We start from the raw sequence: 16790 nt of genomic DNA, 5'->3' as shown, positions 1-16790 counted from the left end.
TTTTTAATTCCGGCTGACTTGACGCTGCTTTAGTTTCTTGTTCGGAGCTTCAGTTTGAACTTCATGTTCCACAAACTCCCCCAGACTGACCGCCGAGTCTCTGACAGATCATGAGCCGGGTCCGTCAAGTGGACGGCAGGAACAACAAGACATGACCGGAAGCTTTAAAGTTAACCCGAGTTTAACAGAAACGGTCGGTCGGTTTGTTGTCTTTCATTGAGCCCGAAGAAGGAACAACTTCTGGCCGAGCGGAGCCGTTGGAGAGCCGTTGGAGAGCCGTTGGTGAGCCGTTGGAGAGCCGTTGGAGAGCCTTTGGAGAGCCGTTGGAGAGCCGTTGGAGAGCCTTTGGAGAGCCTTTGGAGAGCCGTTGGAGAGCCGTTGGAGACGACGAGGAGCTCCGCGCGAGAAAGAACCGTTAAAAACCGTCACACAGACTCAGAGTAGTAGTTTATTTCACCACCATGCTGAAGCTTAGAGCTCTCCGACCCGCTGTGGAGAGGTTACCGCCGGCTGTGGTAGTGGTGTCGAGGCTGCCGGTGGTAGGGCGACACACACCCCGCTGCTGGATGGGAACACACGGGAGGAACGAGCCCAGGGATCCGCTGAACTCCCCACAGAGAGTCAAAGACTTCATCTACCGCCTCCAGCCCACGGAGAGGACCAGTCTGCTGAGGGAGCTGCAGAGCTTCGAGTCCATAGCCATTGCTCAAGGTAAGAAACCAGATCAAGCAGGTCAAAGGTTATAGACACTCTGAGACTCTTTCTTTTATTGGGATCTCCTATTCTTCCTGGAGTCCACTTAAATCACTTTGAGCTGTTAGGCTTCATCATTTCAGTACACAATCACATTACAATCTTTACACAACAATGACCACAACATCAAAAGCGACAGCAACAAAACAACAATATTTAAGACACAACCCAACACACACCACAGGACCTATAGGGTCAAGTTAACACACTGGTAAGAGTGGCAGCAGGGTTGCCTTTATGTTACTGTAACATTAACATTACTATACTGTCACTGAAATGTACAGCTGTGTACTGTAAATGAAAAATACAGTTTGAACTGTTTTTTTTTATTAATTTCACCGTATTTTACAGTTAATTTACTGTAAAATGTTACTCGGCTACATTTCAGTACACAATCACATTACAATCTTTACACAACAATGACCAACAACATCAAAAGCGACAGCAACAAAACACAACAATATTTAAGACACAACCCAACACACAACACAGGACCTATAGGGTCAAGTTCATACTATTCACAGAGTATAGAGGTAAATATGATTCATTAGTGGTTGGACCATAGCATATTATGTCAAAATACAAAAACATACAAAAAAAAATTAAATACTGAGATTGAATGAGAAGTCACAGATACAGAGCATGCACCTATATCGCCCTCCCCCCTATATTATTGACTGATATTGATGTGCAAGGTGCAAACTGTGAAAGAAAAGGGCTGGCCAACATGCAGTGTGTTTCACACTTTAAGGAGTGCTCATCAATGGGTGGAGTCTTTGTGAATGAGAACCTGCAGAAGGTTGGCCCCTCAGAGGCACATGATTACTACACCTTTACCTGACTCAGGTGTGGTAGATCATGTGCCTCTGAGCGGCCAACCGTCTGCAGGTTCTCATTCACAAAGACTCCACCCACTGATGAGCACTCAAAGTGTGAAACCAGTGAAGCCAGCCCTTTTCTTTAACAGTTTGCACCTTGCACTTGCATCAGTTAATAATAAAGCTGCATATTCAGAATTGAAATAAAGTGGAAATCACAAGTTTGTGCTGAGTTTGAAGCACAAACTAATGCTAATTCAGCTTTAGCAGTGTGGTATAGGTTGCATTTTTAGGGTTTATGAGTCAAATCCCAACAGAATTTGCTAGTTGTAGTCTAGAAGGCATGTTGTTGCAGTTTCTCCAGCTGCCACCTGATGTTACCAAAGAGCCACATGTTTTACTCATTACTACACCTTTACCTGACTCAGGTGTGGTCAATGTGTAAAACATGTGGCTCTTTGGTAACATCAGGTGGCAGCTGGAGAAACTGCAACAACATTGGAAAAGTGGTGTTGCCTTCTACAGCTAGCAAATTATGTTGGGATTTGAGTCATAAAAACCCACCTACAAGATGGCTACAAGTGTCGGCTCAGCTCACGTTGAGGGCTGTGAGGAGGCAATAGAAATAATCCCAATGTCGCATTTAGCATCTTTTCATAAAAATAATCAATACTGGCACATCAACACCTCATTGTACACCTCGCACAGTGTGTGTGTGGTGTGTTTGTGTGCGTCAGTGGGTGTGAACAGGCAGGCGAGTGTGTGTGTGTGTGTTTGTGTGTGTGTGTGTAGTATTTCCTCTTTTGAGTCACTGGAAGTTATTTTCTGTTTGGTTTTGGTTCATGTTGAGGCATTTTTCCCTATTTCAAGCAGAGTGACTCATCTTAGGACTGAAATAGTAAAATCAGCTGCTGAATCAGGAGTACAAAGATCTGAGTAATGTCCTCACAGCGTCTGGGGGAATCCCAGGAAAAACCTTCATCAATAAATGAATGCCTTTCAAAATGTTTTCAGCTTGGATTTAAACTAAGTATGTAGATGTAAATGTAGTGTAGATGTCACTTTCACTTCATTAACTGCGTTACATGGAGCACCTGGAGTCGGCTCACCAGGTGCTCTGCGTCCTCAGCGTCTCACGGTGCGTTTACTGTCCTCCTCGTCTCTGCAGTATGCTGCTGTTCTCCCTCCTTCCTGTCCGTACAATCAGATAATGTTGAAATGCTGACACACTGCTACGAATGTAAGAGTTTCAGACCCGTTCCTCATCACTTTCTTGTGTTCTCATTAGCAGCACTGTGCACCCAAACTGCTTTTTTCGGGGTATTATGTAAGACGATGTGTAAGCTGATTTTTTGAGGAAATTGTGGCTGCTAATCTATCCGCCTACCATGCAACAGCATTTTATTCAGCTTTTAATACACTAAGATGGATTTAAGAATGTATTTGCAGCATTGCATAACCTGTAGTTTCAAGTAAAATGAAAAACCCCAGCTTTGGATCCACACCCAGTCGTTGGCAAACATTTCTTTAGAGAGACTGTTGTGTAAGGATTTCTGTAGGAATGTGTCTTTGCACAGGTATGGCAGCTTTTGAAGTGTATAGAACCCTGAGTGAGTCATTAAACATCTTTTCTTAGTCGACTAATCAGTCATTTTGGTCTTAGTCGACGAACATTTCTTTAATCAGTTAGTCATTTTTTATGCTTTTTTTCATGCTGAATGATTTATTTCTAAGAACCTTAGGAGCACATCTCTGGTAAACACCAGATTTAAAGTGGAGCTTTTGTGTGATTCTTTTTGAAGAAACTTAAATCAACTGATCGACAAAATCCTATGAGTGTTAGTCCAGTGGTTTTCAAAGAGGGGTCCGGGGACCCTCAGGGGTCCTTTAGCGGGTTCCAGGGGGGTCCCCACCAAAAAGGGGAATCATTTATTTTCACTATAATTTCATTCATAAGTAATAAAATGACAGAATATTGTGCGCAATATTACTTTATTTTAGTGCTAAATTTATCTTACTGTTATTGTTATTCTGTTAGACACAGGTTAATATTACATCATATTATGGCTGTGATGATACACCTCTCTCGCGATTCGATACTAACACGATACTGAGGTGCCGATTTGATATATATTGCGATTTTTAAGTATTGCGATTCGATATTGCGATTTTAATAGGATTTTTGTCAACTTTTTTAACACTAGACCATGGGAAAAAGTTGAATCATACACTTCTACTTTTACTTTTGAAATGGTCTAAATGAATCCATTAAAAATGTTTGATTTTCAGCATGTACTGTATGTAGTCAGAGATGTCCTGAAGTCTGAACTTCTCCAAGGTGGTCTCTAGCTCTTCCATCAGCTCCGTTCTCTATATACATCCATCGGGGCCATTTGAATGCATTTAGCATAAATGGCAGTATATGGGTGCTCTATAGACCACAATCTATTTCAAAATCTTAAAAAAAAAAAATTTAGATACATAGTTGAACCAATTTTTTTTATCCCACCCTTACTTCTTATACACTTTATATTTAATACTCTGTGTTTTTATTCTTATTTTATTGTCATTTTTGAGCAATCTCTGGCAAATTAATTTCCTTTGGGATTAATAAAGTTTTATCTTATTTTATCTCTCCTATGCCTAGGTCATGGGTTTCATACACTTTCTCTAATAAAACATCTAAAAGCAGAAATCCAGATGAAGGACCTTGGGACAAAATTTTATCAGATGGGGGTCCGTTGTCTAATTTGTGTCCGTTTAGGGGTCCTTGATGTGAAAAAGTTTAGGAACCACTGTGTTAGTTGACTTAGAATTTCTTTGGTCAAAGACAGCCCTATTTAAAAATGTCTTCTCAAACCAGAACCTTTCCACAGAAATAATCAGATGGATGAAAAGGCAACACAAGTCTGTGCTGATCATTTTATGGCTCAATACTGTTGAGCTGCTGTGGGTAATAATAATCCCAGTGAGTGTCGACTCTTTGAGCCCCGGAAAGTTTTAAAGGTCATAATAACGTGTTTATGTTTTATTTTCTTAATCCCCCTTAGAACAGTTAATGTCAGCGCGGCAGCAGAGCGCTCTGAACTCCTCTTCAGAGAGTTTGACCCAAACAACTAATTTCCCCTCAGTTTTCCAGCGATGTGTCGCAGCTTAATTATCGTCCTCATTATTTTCATACACTTTTGTGATCCTTAACATTAACTGGGATTGGAAGCTTTTACTTGGGGAACAAAACACTTTTATTATCTTTACAAGTACAGGACACTTTTTTAGAAGTAAAATGAAAGAAGCAGACAGATAGTTATATTAGTAGGACTGTTTTTGTAGCTATGCCTTCTGGTACGGCCTGAAACTATCTCAGATGTACAATTTCAACAATGTAAACTCATTTTGTGACAAGAACAAATTTCATGACTTTTGAGAAGTCATTTGTTGTGGAAACTCACTTGCATGATTGCGTAATTACATATTTTTTTTAGCCTTGAGGTCTTTACACACCGGCAGCGTTTTATTCGTGCGATAATTCGTACATCAATATGTTTTTTCAAAGAGTTGTTTTTATCATAAGTACTTTCAGAACCTGAATATTATGCGGTAAAAAAGCGTCATCTTTTTTTTTTTTGGAACAAGGTTGATTTCTCTGAGCTTTCACACCGCAAGTAAAGGCATCAACCAATCACGTTGTGCGCTCATTTTCAATTTTCTTGTGGACTGTACGGGTGGTCAGTTGTGCTCAAAGACTTCTGCTAGCTTAGCATGGATCAGAACAACAATCAAGTAAAACCACACAGTGAGCAGGTTATTTGAGTAACCTCCTTCAATTTCCTGCCTTAACCTGACTTCTCACAGTAACTTTGTTTCTTCTATGTATGTAAACTCAGTCAAAAGTAAGTAAATATGTCCGAGCTCAGAGAGTGTGTGGTGTATTTTTAAGATTGGCGGTGCAGTCGGTCACCAAAGCATCCCCTCTCTTTCTGCAGCACCGTCCAGCCTCGTAATTAGGCGACCAAATCAGTGTAGGAATGATTTTGGCTGTGAAAGTCTTCTCTAATAAGCAACTGTCTTCAGCTCAGAACCCCCCCACTCCCCTTTTACTTTTACTACTAATGAGCTAAATACCAGAGAAGAACCGAGAGAGGATCGGAAGCATTTACTGTTGAGCTGTGAACCATTTTCAGCCCAGTGAGTTAGTGTTGACATCGAGCTGAGCTGCAGGCTCATTAAAATATTACATCTACAGTTAGCAGACGCTGTGAACTCCAGACGCTCATAGTGAATGTAAAAGGAGAGAATATGGGTGGTCACGTTTAGCTGAGATAGTATGACATTTAGTAAAGGCCTTTGTCCCAGCAGATGTTTTCACAGGTGTAACTTAAGGTTATCAGTGTGTACGTCCCAGGACTGACTCACCGGCAGGGTGACATTCCTGAATGGTATGGCGTCACCATTATTGTGAAAAACTCCTCTACAAACATGCTAAAGGAATGTTTGAGGTAGTTCAGAAACGGTGTCCCCTCTCCATTACATTATTTGTCGACAAGAGATGTTTTTTTTTTTTTACTGTCAAATGTCCCTCAAACTTAATAAATTGATATATCATTAGAGTTTGTATCATTAACACTGCATCGTCTTCACACTCTGTAAGTCCTCAGACGTCCTCTAAGTCTGGAGTATCGAGTGGTCACGGTTTGTTTAGTAATTTGTCTGAAATGTCACACCGCTAATACGTTGTTCTCACTAATGATGCTCCGGAGACCGGCTCGCTTTTCATATAATTGATTTGGCTACAGATGCTGTCATCATGTGGTGACGAGTGAAGAGGAGGGTAGACGAAGAGCTCCAGTTAGAAAAAACACCATCATTTGTTCATCCTCTCTTCGCTTGGAAACACCATCGGCATGTCTCTGACAGGAGTAGCAGATGTAATGGCATGTAAATGATGAAATTATACTTTTAGCATGCTATTACAGTTCCTTTGAGCAAGGCACAGGAGCTTTACTTGCTAAAAGCTGAGCAGCTCATTCTTCTCAGTGATATTGACATTATCAAACCTTTGAATTTAAACCTATTAAATACTTGACAAATCTCCCTTTAAGGTACATTTTGAACAGATAAAAAACGTGATTAATTTGCGATTAATCTCTATTAACTATTTGAATCGATTAACAGCACTATTAAAAACACTTGAGAATGAAAACATTTTATCAGAGCATCATTCCATCAGGTAAAACAGCCTAATGAGCTCACTTGGCTGTGATGTGGCTTTTCAAAAGAGGAAAACATTGAGGTGTTGATGTGCAGTATTGAGGAACTATTGGCTGGACCGTTCTTTGAAGCATGCTGTGAAAGGGATTTTAAACGAGTTTCATGAGGCCACTTGGCAATGCCAACCTCTCCGTGCATAAAGAAGCTCCCTGAATCAGTTGTACCGTGCAGCAGATTTTTGCAGGACTGCACCAACACCTTGAGAATGAGTCCCAAAAAGGGAAAGCATATTCAGTATAAACAGTATTTACCACTGAACCCCTCTGTTTCCTCGGGCTGTACCTTTTATTTCATCCATACCTACTTATTTCTGTGACATTAATTATGTGAAATTCACACTTTTTCTGTTGGAGCAGGACAGGATGTCCCACTGAGGCAATTAAAAAAGCCCCATGGAGCTGTGAATCTGCCCTTTCCTGTGTGTCAGTTTGACAGAAAAGTAAATGGCTGTAATGTGGATAATATAGCAGTGCTTTTCAAGAATGTGCATTGGTATCTATTTAGCTCTTCAGATTAAATTGGTTCCCCAAATAATGGTAGCTTACAGCCCCTTTCCCTTTGGACAAAAGAACCTTAACACCCACTAACATCTGGCTTTTGTCTTCAGTGAAAGTTTACAGTCAGCATTCGTTCCTGGGACAAATGACTCTGTTATAGTCGAGGGTATTTATCGGCTCCAGCTCTGATCAGCAGTGATGGAAACATGATTTTCACACCTTTTTCTGGCGTGATGCTATGTGACAAGCGTCAAAGTGAATATATAATAAATAAAATCAACAGGGATTTGAACAATTATTATAATTTATTAACGTACAAAACATACAATTAATATGCTCACCAGACTTCAGTAACCACTGTAACATTTTTCACCGTTTACTAACCGTGTTTTAGTGCGTTGAACATGACAGGAATAAAAACAGAAAGTTATACTCGTCTACTGGCAATGGGAAAGGAGTTTAAAAGGAGAGCTAATTTTGGTGGGAAAAGGTTATAAGTCACCAGATATTTTGTGTTACAAATACCTCTCCAAGTCTCTGCAAAGCCAGGCAGGCTGAGTGAAATTATGCCACAATCCTGTAGATCAGTGACCTAAAACAGGCTGTTTGTCATGATTATCTGGAGTCACTAGACTGAAACGGCAGTATTGGGTTCTGAAATTTAAAAACGTGGCCTTCCAGAAATAAAATTCCTCAACCCACCAGTCTGCAGCTCAGATTATCCCTCCCACATCAGCATATATGCTTGTGCAGCAGCAGAATGTGTGAGGACAGCTCTGTGTTTGGGCTATTCTTGTACATCAGCTGTGAGCGTCGCTGAACAGGAGCTGTGCTGCTTTCAGAGACAGACTCTTTGGGATGTTGATTCGTAGCCAAAGCTTAGTGGGTATATGTGCTGTGTAGAGTCTGTGGGGTTTATAGCATTTTATTGACTCCAAATCCAGGTTTAGCTTTTGATATTTCCAGTAAACCAAAGTTGTAAATATAAACTCACAGATCTGTTAGTAGTGTTTGTTGGCAGAAAGTTTTGAGTTGCAGCCTTAATAAATGTTGACAACCTGAAAATGAGCCAAGCGGCAGAAGATATAACGTTGATTAACTCACTCACAAGGTAATTACTCCAAATGCTTCTGGTCAGCTAAAGATATTTATTTAATATGCATGAAATTGACATGATGCAATTAGCTGGTGACTTTCTTTAAAGAAGACTGATGTTGTTGAACTAGAATAACCCCAGTCCAGTCCAAACTTTACAGACGCCGGCTTGCAGAGAGCAAATTAACCAGAAAGCAGCCAAAGTTTTTATTTTTTAGAATTAACATCAGTCAGCTACAGCTAATAACCTGTCGCGGGATATGTTTGCCATTTTTAATGGCCAAAAATGATGGTTAGGGCCGACTAGAAATGAGAAACCTGCAACCAAAATGATTTTTAAATTGCTTTTTGCTATTAAAAAAAGACCCAGGAGAGAAAAAGGTTCCTTAGTGTCGCCGTAGCGGATTGAATCTGTATTTTACCAGCAGGGAAACAGATCCAAAATTGAACCAGACATGGAAACCCAGCCCTGGTGTGTTTTTTTTAATATAATTAATGGATGACCTGAAAGTTTGAAGGACCAGTTGCTCATTAAAGGTTCAGTGTGACTAAACAATGGGCAGATGGAGCCTCTTTCCAAACAAAGAAAGCTCATCAGAAATTATAACGAGAAGATTCAATTTGTCTTATTTAACATTAGGATGTTTTGGCTCAACATTTCAACATCCTGTATTATTGTTATTCAGCGCACACTCTTGGGATAAGATCAACTCATTTGGTCACTAAAGAATCAAAAGACTCAGGTTAATACAGTGCTGCTGTTTGTGATGAATCCTTAGTTGGTTAGTTTGTGGTTCAGCTCACTGCCTACCTGATGGATTGAAGTCACCTGTATACTCCACTATAGCTTATAATTAACCCCTTGCACTGAGCTTGTGACACACCCAGTGAAGCAGCGTGTAGTCCAGACTGAAGGTGGGTTACACTTTAGCTGTTTAACTGTTCACTTCAGCCCTTTTATCTTTTAGACAAAGTGTGTGTCTGGTAGTGGTGGGTAATATATCAATATAATCGATATTGTGATATGAGACTAGATACCAGATGTTGTCTTTTCCTGGCTTTAAAGGCTGCATAACAGTAATGTCATGTAGTTTTCTGAACTTACCAGACTGCTCTAGCTGTTATTTGTCTTTACCATAGACTGTAAGTAGTGGACCTAGTCACGGTGACGTCACCCATCGGTTTGTGGACTGTGGTTTGGAAGCCTCAAGTTCAGCTTTTTGGCTTTCGCCATCTTGGTTTTTGGCCGAAAACACGAACAACTCCCAGACCGGACGTCTGTCCAGTGTTTATATTAGATTATTTACAGGGTCTCTCATTTGATATCATAAGAAATAAAGAGTAACATGACGGCAATATGTGAAGGTATAATCATTATTCTGTGTGCTGGATATTCTGTGTTTGGGGTGGAAAGGATTAATAGTTAGTTTATTATAATCTTCTTTGGATGGAGTGCTGGATGGTTTTCTCTTCAGGTCTCTGTGCAGAGAACAATTCACACCAGCGATTCAGACAAATGGTTCAAATCTACTGGGACTTAATTAGTGGCAAAAGGACACTTCTCTGTGCCACAGCAAACACGGGTGCTTTTTTCTTTTTCTTTGTTTGCATATAAATCCTGTCGAGTGCAGGCGGCATTACAACAATCTCATTTCAGATAGAAAGTTGGAACCGGATGAAATAAATGGTGACGGGTTTATTCTATTCTCTCTGCTGTTTGTGCAGCTCAGTATTATAAACGGAGAGCTGCAGGCTCCCAATAGATGGAAACATGATATTAAAATGGTTTATAGGTAGAAAGCTAAACCTAATTACATTCAGTTTTGGGTTCAATAAGTGATTGATGTCAATGAATTCAGATGTCAAACCCCAACCGTAGACTACTTTTCATCGCCGCCTCATTAACTTCATTGTTGCTGCACTGTCAGCGTAGAGAATGGCACTTATCCTCTATATACCTATAATAACAATAGTGAATCCTGCTGCCACACACAGCACAGTGTGTGCTTTCAGTCATCCACTCCCTGCTGTGTGCGAAAAACACCTCAGGAACGTGTCAATCTCAGCAAGTTTTGTGGAATGAAGCTGTTATTTCCTCCCGAGACTTGAGGAAGCGGTTTGAGGCGCTCAGCAGCACTTGGGAAGTTTGAGTAAGATTAAAGGAGAGGTGATGTTTGATTGACACATAAATTAGACCTTCACTTCAAAACTTTAGCTGCCTCCGAGCCCTTCTATCAAAGCCTGAGCCTGGCAGGTCGATGGCAGCATAATATCACTTTAAAGTGAGCAGAAGGTGCTTCCTCATGTCGGGAGATTGAGATCGCTCCGCATCCTAAAGCTGATAATTACATAAACAGGTGTAGAGAAAGAGAGGGGTGGAGGGTGAAGACGTACAGAAAGAGCGAGCTGAGGAGAGATGACAGAGATGACAATTTTGGATGAAAAATACAGACTTGGTGTGAAAAGGCCTTTAGAGGTGCACCCTCATTTATCATAGGTGACCAACTTTACTGCTATTAGGTAGGAGTGTAAGGATCCATCGATCTGGATTGATATGTCAATTCAACTATCCAATATATCGATGCAAAGTGAAAACATCGATATATATCATCATCTTTAAGGTACACCCTTATTTTGAAATTCTTCTTATGAAAAGAATGGATTGTTTTTCATTTGAATTTCTGGAAGAGCCCAGTCATACAATTGTCAAATCATATTTTGCTTGCTTTTTGTGAGTTGATATACATGTAATTGATTGGGTTAAATCAAAGAGTATAGAAGCAACGATCTTTTTCGACAACAGTTGCTGCTTTTTTTCTGACTGAAAACTCGTATTATATTTATAATATTTTATTGGTCAACACTGGCAATTTTGGATAGAATATGACAATAGAAGAAAAATAATTTTGTTTTACTTTTGTACGGCACTTTTTAGTTGGATGTTTTACTGGCGTCCGGTAGTCCCTTTCAGTCTAAAACGGCGGAAGCATTGCTCTGCTGCTGGGCGCTGATGCTGCCATGGAACAAACAATTGATTTTCACTTCTTGGCAATATACGTTCTTTGGTTAAATGACCATATGATATCGTCTCATATTGAGTGCAGGCCTTTGAATTGAATCAAATCAAATTGGTATTGTGGAAGACTTTGTGATATCAGCAAATATTGTATCGTTGTCTAAAGAATCTATATAATATCATATTGTGATGAAATGTGTAATTTACACCCCTACTATTTGGTTGGAAACTACGCCGTGTGCAGCATGAATCAGATTGCAGTTGTAATTAATTTGACTGACTATTGGAACAGAAGTCAATCGATCAACAGTTATTATAAACAGTTATTTTGCCTCTCCATCGCCCTGTTTTTGCTGTAACAGCAGTCAGTCTGTATATAGCTGTGTAGTTTGAAAACACCGTGACGTCAGCAGAGATGTATGTTTGGTTCTTATGTTAGCCTCCTAGCCTGTGATCCCATTGAGCCAAGCGCCGTCTCAAACGGTTTACGGCTGTCAGGCAGAAAGCCTGCCCCGAGGTCTCTGCTTTGAGTTTGAAGCACAGAAAATCTGAATGTCACATTTTTGACAGCAGCTTGAGCTCCTGGCAGTATCTCGACTCCATGTCCTTTTTTGTTGTGTGCAGCACACATCTGTTGTCCTCCAGTTACACAGCAGAGCTACGCTATCTTTAGTGTTGTCCCCATTGCATGTCGCAGGCCTGCTCTCAGCAAGAGATACACTCAGAGGCTGCCCCAAATGGTAACTGTGAATAAAATGAAAATGTCAGCGTTCCTGCTCAGGTCTGAAGAGTTTGGAAAGTAGAGTGTAAAAGCTCCAGGTCCTAAAAAGTGTTGAAACAGGAAAAAATAACCTGCAGCGGCACAAACGATGTATTTTCTATGTTTGAGACGAACTTCAGTACGTGTCAGCAGCTCTTCACATATTCACTTTTGTAAAACCGACAAACCAGGTGTAAAAATGTCCCCAAATGTCTCCGAGACATGCTGCTGGGGCTGAATGACTCAAATTTAATAGAAAACCTTAAACCAGAATAGGGGAGGCTGTTATAGCAGCAGATTAATGGCAATGGATTTGGAAAGATCAGCAACCACATCTGGATGTAATGCATGGTTGTCCACATACCTTTGGCCATATGTCTTTTTTGTTTGGTGGAAAGAATCCGTTGTATAAGCAGGATAACACCGTTAGAGTGTGTTTCAGAAGTGTAAGACGGATTCCACGGAGGAAACTCTCCCTCAGTTTCACTAGTGTTGTTTTGCCTCCACATCATCCATCACGATTATAACTTATATTCAGAGCACAACTCCCAGCATGCCCTCATTTTCAGCGACTGATTTAATCACACTGAGTAATATTTCAGTGTCAACATTCATCACACTGAACTCGTCTAAGCTGCAGAATCTCACTCGTCTGGAGGTTAGATGTGTAAAGTGAGCGTGGAAACTAATTAGAAGACAGCAGAGTGATGGGTCTTCTTACAAACTGAGGGAGCCAACTAGTTTTACTCCACATGACGGTTTGGCATCTAGAGTTCTTCATATAAAGAAACGTCAAAGTGATGGTGGATGAGCCGTCTGGTTGGCTGGTAGAGGAGATGAAGCATTTGGTCGGTGTAGATTTTCCTTCGTCGTGTGTGTGATGGGAGCAGAGTGTGACATGACAGCATGTGTTGCCTGGATACTCGATTGGACAGTCTGTCTTCTCAATTCCTCCCCGTCACTTAAGTTTATTTCGTTTATTTTCAGTTGAGGCAAGACTGTGACGGTTGTCACATCTGACTCTAAAGTTCTCAAGGCCGAGGATCCACTTGCTGCGAAAACAACGCAAGAACACAAAAGATGTTCCAAAATGCAAATTTCAAAAATAAATGTCATGTTTTCCACATTTGAATAGATGTAATTAGTGCTCAAATCCTCCAGTGCTTCAAACTAGTGTTCCAGTAATACATCAGGACGGATGCTCGCAAAGAAAGTATCACAGAGACAGCCTGACAGGTGAATGCATGTTAGCATCACAATGAAATAATTAAGCTATAACTGTGAGATATCATCAACTAAATATATTCTTATAATCACATCTATCGTTGGTGTGTGTTCTTCAGGTGTGTAGTGTGTGTTGCAGGAAGCTGTTCCACTCTGTTAATCGTCAGTCTGAAAGCAGACAGACGTTGCAGCATCTGCTGATGTCTAATTACCGTTATATATATATATACACAGTGAGTCAGCTTGTGTTTGATTTAATCACACGCTGACATATGAACCGTGTCAGACTCACACTGCTGTCATTATGTAGTTTATGAGACATCCTGCAGCGGACCGAGATCCACCGAGAGCTACAACTCTTCTGCGTTCACTCATCTGACTCCAAATCTGCCGCCATTGGCGGATTGTGTCAGTGATATTAATTTGTGCCTGCGTCAGTCAGACCTATTTCTGGACACGTTTTCCCAGGAGTCCCAGTGTTTGTACTCACACTGCAGTCATTAGGAAGTCAAAACCAGAAAGGGTGAAAATGGGTTATTCCCACCGTGTGGCCCACAGCAGCGCATTCCAAATTAATATTCTTCTTTCAACAAGAAGAAGAGTCAACAGTCGCTCCAGCGGCTCTGTGAGGCTGCAACACTCATTACTCACCAGAAAACCAAACTCTGGGATGGATGAAGAATGGAGTTTGCTCTTAGACCCTGAGTTTGTTGCCAGAGGAAAAGGTTCATCCTATGTACAGTTTCCATTTAGGACACCTGTTTTAGGGGTGAGAGAGAAATTCTATATTTCAGTTGACTTCATTGTTGTTGTTTTTACCTTATTTAAGCAGGGTAGACTCACTAGTCACGGGTCCATTCAAATGTAGCGCAAATTTTAACCAAATGTCTAGAACACTGGCAAAAAGAAAATGCAAATCAATGTGAGCTTCCCCTCCACTGCTGCTATGAGAATATTAGGTGTTGAGCGTGCCAAGATAAACAGTTGGTGGACCCAATCAATTGCAGAAGAAGAGGGCACAATGAGATGATGCAACAGCGCCAGTCAAAACTCAAACTCAGAGAAACCATGTAGAAAATCATGTTAGTTTACCGCCTGACAGGATTTTTTTTTTTGATTTTTTTTTTTAAATGTTTCGCTTAGAAGATTTCGTTACTAGTGAGTTCATATTTATTTAACATTCTTTCCTTAATTCCCACAATTTTAATAAACTCTTAACTAAATTTTATGGCAATACATACAATAGTTGGGGAACTTGTGATGCAGTGTCCTTCTGGATGAAATTGTCAGACATGAAGCGCCCAGCTGAAACATGCACAACATGATCTTTTCTTTAGGAAAGTACTGTCAGCTGGACCGCTGGTGATACGCTGTACAGACACATGTTTGACCTCTCTGTTGATGCAGTTTGATGCATCTCATTAAATTAGTGCTGTTGAAACCACTGGGACACTGAACACGTTAATTGGTTTCCTGATCAAGCTATTGAAAGGTTTTGTTTCTGTTTGTTTATTACCAACATTAAAGAAATGGTAATTTGGTGAAGTGTGTTTAAGGCCTTGGCTTAATGAGGTTTTAATGAGCTCAGCTGACTGTACTGGCATTTTTGGGGAGCGATGGATTTAATCATTTGACTGGCAAATAGTTCTGATTTATGTGTCGTCACGGGTTCATTGTCCAGCTCCAAGAGGCTCTTAATGTCTGCTGACGGAGGTTGTATAATGGTTTGGCCAGCTGTGGGGATCGATCAGTGCTTTATAGTCAGACGTAGGATCAATGATTTTAAAAAGAGGGCTGTTCTACCAGGGGAAGATATCTGCAATTCATGATTGACTTCAAAGATAGTGCAGCTCAAATATACAGAGATTAAAGTGGTCTGTTGTTGTTGCAGTATTAACAACAAAGGCTGCACATCCTCAGCGTTTAAACTGCTAAATGATAACTAAACTAAATGATAAACTGGATCAAATGTTTTCATAAAGAAAATTCCAGAGAGCTTGTGAAGAGTGAGGCAGACCTCCAGTTGTTTTGGTTCACATATGGAAATATATTTTCTGTGAAATGCACCAGCAGTGCAATGATGCAACACTCAACAACCCTCATTTAAATTCAGACGGACTTCAGACACAAAAGTCTTTTCTGTGGACATTAATCTAAACTAAGGGTACGTTTGCCTACAAGCAGTTTGCAATTTTCTTGTGTTCCCCCCCCCCCCCCCCCACCAAAGTAATACACTTTTTAATCATTTATATGAAGTTAAATTAAAATGAATGTATATTTAAAAATGGCCTTTGCAAAAGTACCAACATCTCTGGAGAAATCAGTAAATCTTGTATTGGCTGCACGTTTTAAATTGCCATCAAATGTGTAGTAATTCTCCTTTTTTAGCAAATGAAACCTGATAATCCATCTGAGTGGACTCTCAGTGGATACAGGAAACCTGAGTGGGATGTGAAATGTGATATTTTATTTATGAATTGACATTGGAGACCATCAGGCTGTTGTACCAGCTATGAAATTTCGAGACATGTAGACAAGTACAACTGGGGATAAATTATCACTGAATTATTATTGAAATGATGTTTGATGGACAAAATTTCCAAAATAAGTGCAGTAAATCTGAAGTCCAGAATTAATGATTTTCTTTATTTTCTATTCACAAAGTATAATTGCCCTCAAGCAATGCGACCTTCCACTGCTGTTTTTATGTTCAATATTGATGCAGGAGTCATAGGAGTGCACATTAGAGCGGTGTCCTGTTGCTTTAAAAAATGAATGAAGAGCAGAAAGTTGTAATACCTTAAATTCCCTAACACCCTCCAGTGTCACTTCCTGGATGAATGTTGTTGCTAAGCGATGCTGCTCACCGAGCGGAACGGAATTTGTTGCCTGGTAACTTTATCTTATGGAGCGTTCCGTCAGGAAGACGTAGGAAGCACCAGATCCTCGTGTGAATCTAACGACACTAATCTCTCCGATAGTCGGGCTCTGGCAGAGGATTTGATTTGTGGATCGGAAAGATATGAATGTTGTTTTTTTTCTTTCATAGCTAGAAAGCAATTTGCTCAGAGTAAAGAGAAAAGACTTTAGGAGTAAGTGAGTAAAGGAGACGGCATAGATTTTATCTTTACTTTGAAATTTTGTCCTTTTTAGTGCTGCAATGATTGGTCAATAATTGTACATAATATATAAAAAATTGTTTTAGCCTTTTTTCAAGCAAAAATTCCAATCCATTATCCCTCTAATGCTCAATAATTTGTTGCTTTTCTTGGTCTTAGACCATAGATAAATTGAATATTTTGGGGGTTTGATCTGTGGCTCAAACAAAACAACATATTGGATGACGTCACCTTGTGCTG

General features: G+C 40.2%; 1 protein-coding gene across 3 annotated transcripts in view; it reads left to right on the top strand.

Moving 5' to 3' along the window:
* The window catches only part of tmem65 (transmembrane protein 65), a 32414-nt gene continuing 15624 nt past the window's right edge, over window positions 1-16790 (top strand). Inside the window, exons 1-2 of one of the 3 annotated variants that reach the window (XM_074612509.1) lie at window positions 1-275; window positions 396-711. In XM_074612509.1, the coding sequence (XP_074468610.1) occupies window positions 462-711 (250 nt within the window). In that variant the 5' untranslated portion in view covers window positions 1-275; window positions 396-461. Of the gene's footprint in view, window positions 712-16790 lie in introns of all 3 variants that reach the window. The other 2 variants (XM_074612508.1, XM_074612507.1) reach the window with 2 other exon arrangements.

This window comes from Sebastes fasciatus, chromosome 17 (genome assembly GCF_043250625.1).
Source record: "Sebastes fasciatus isolate fSebFas1 chromosome 17, fSebFas1.pri, whole genome shotgun sequence".
Taxonomy (NCBI): domain Eukaryota; kingdom Metazoa; phylum Chordata; class Actinopteri; order Perciformes; family Sebastidae; genus Sebastes; species Sebastes fasciatus.
This window is presented reverse-complemented; position numbering and strand designations above follow the sequence as displayed.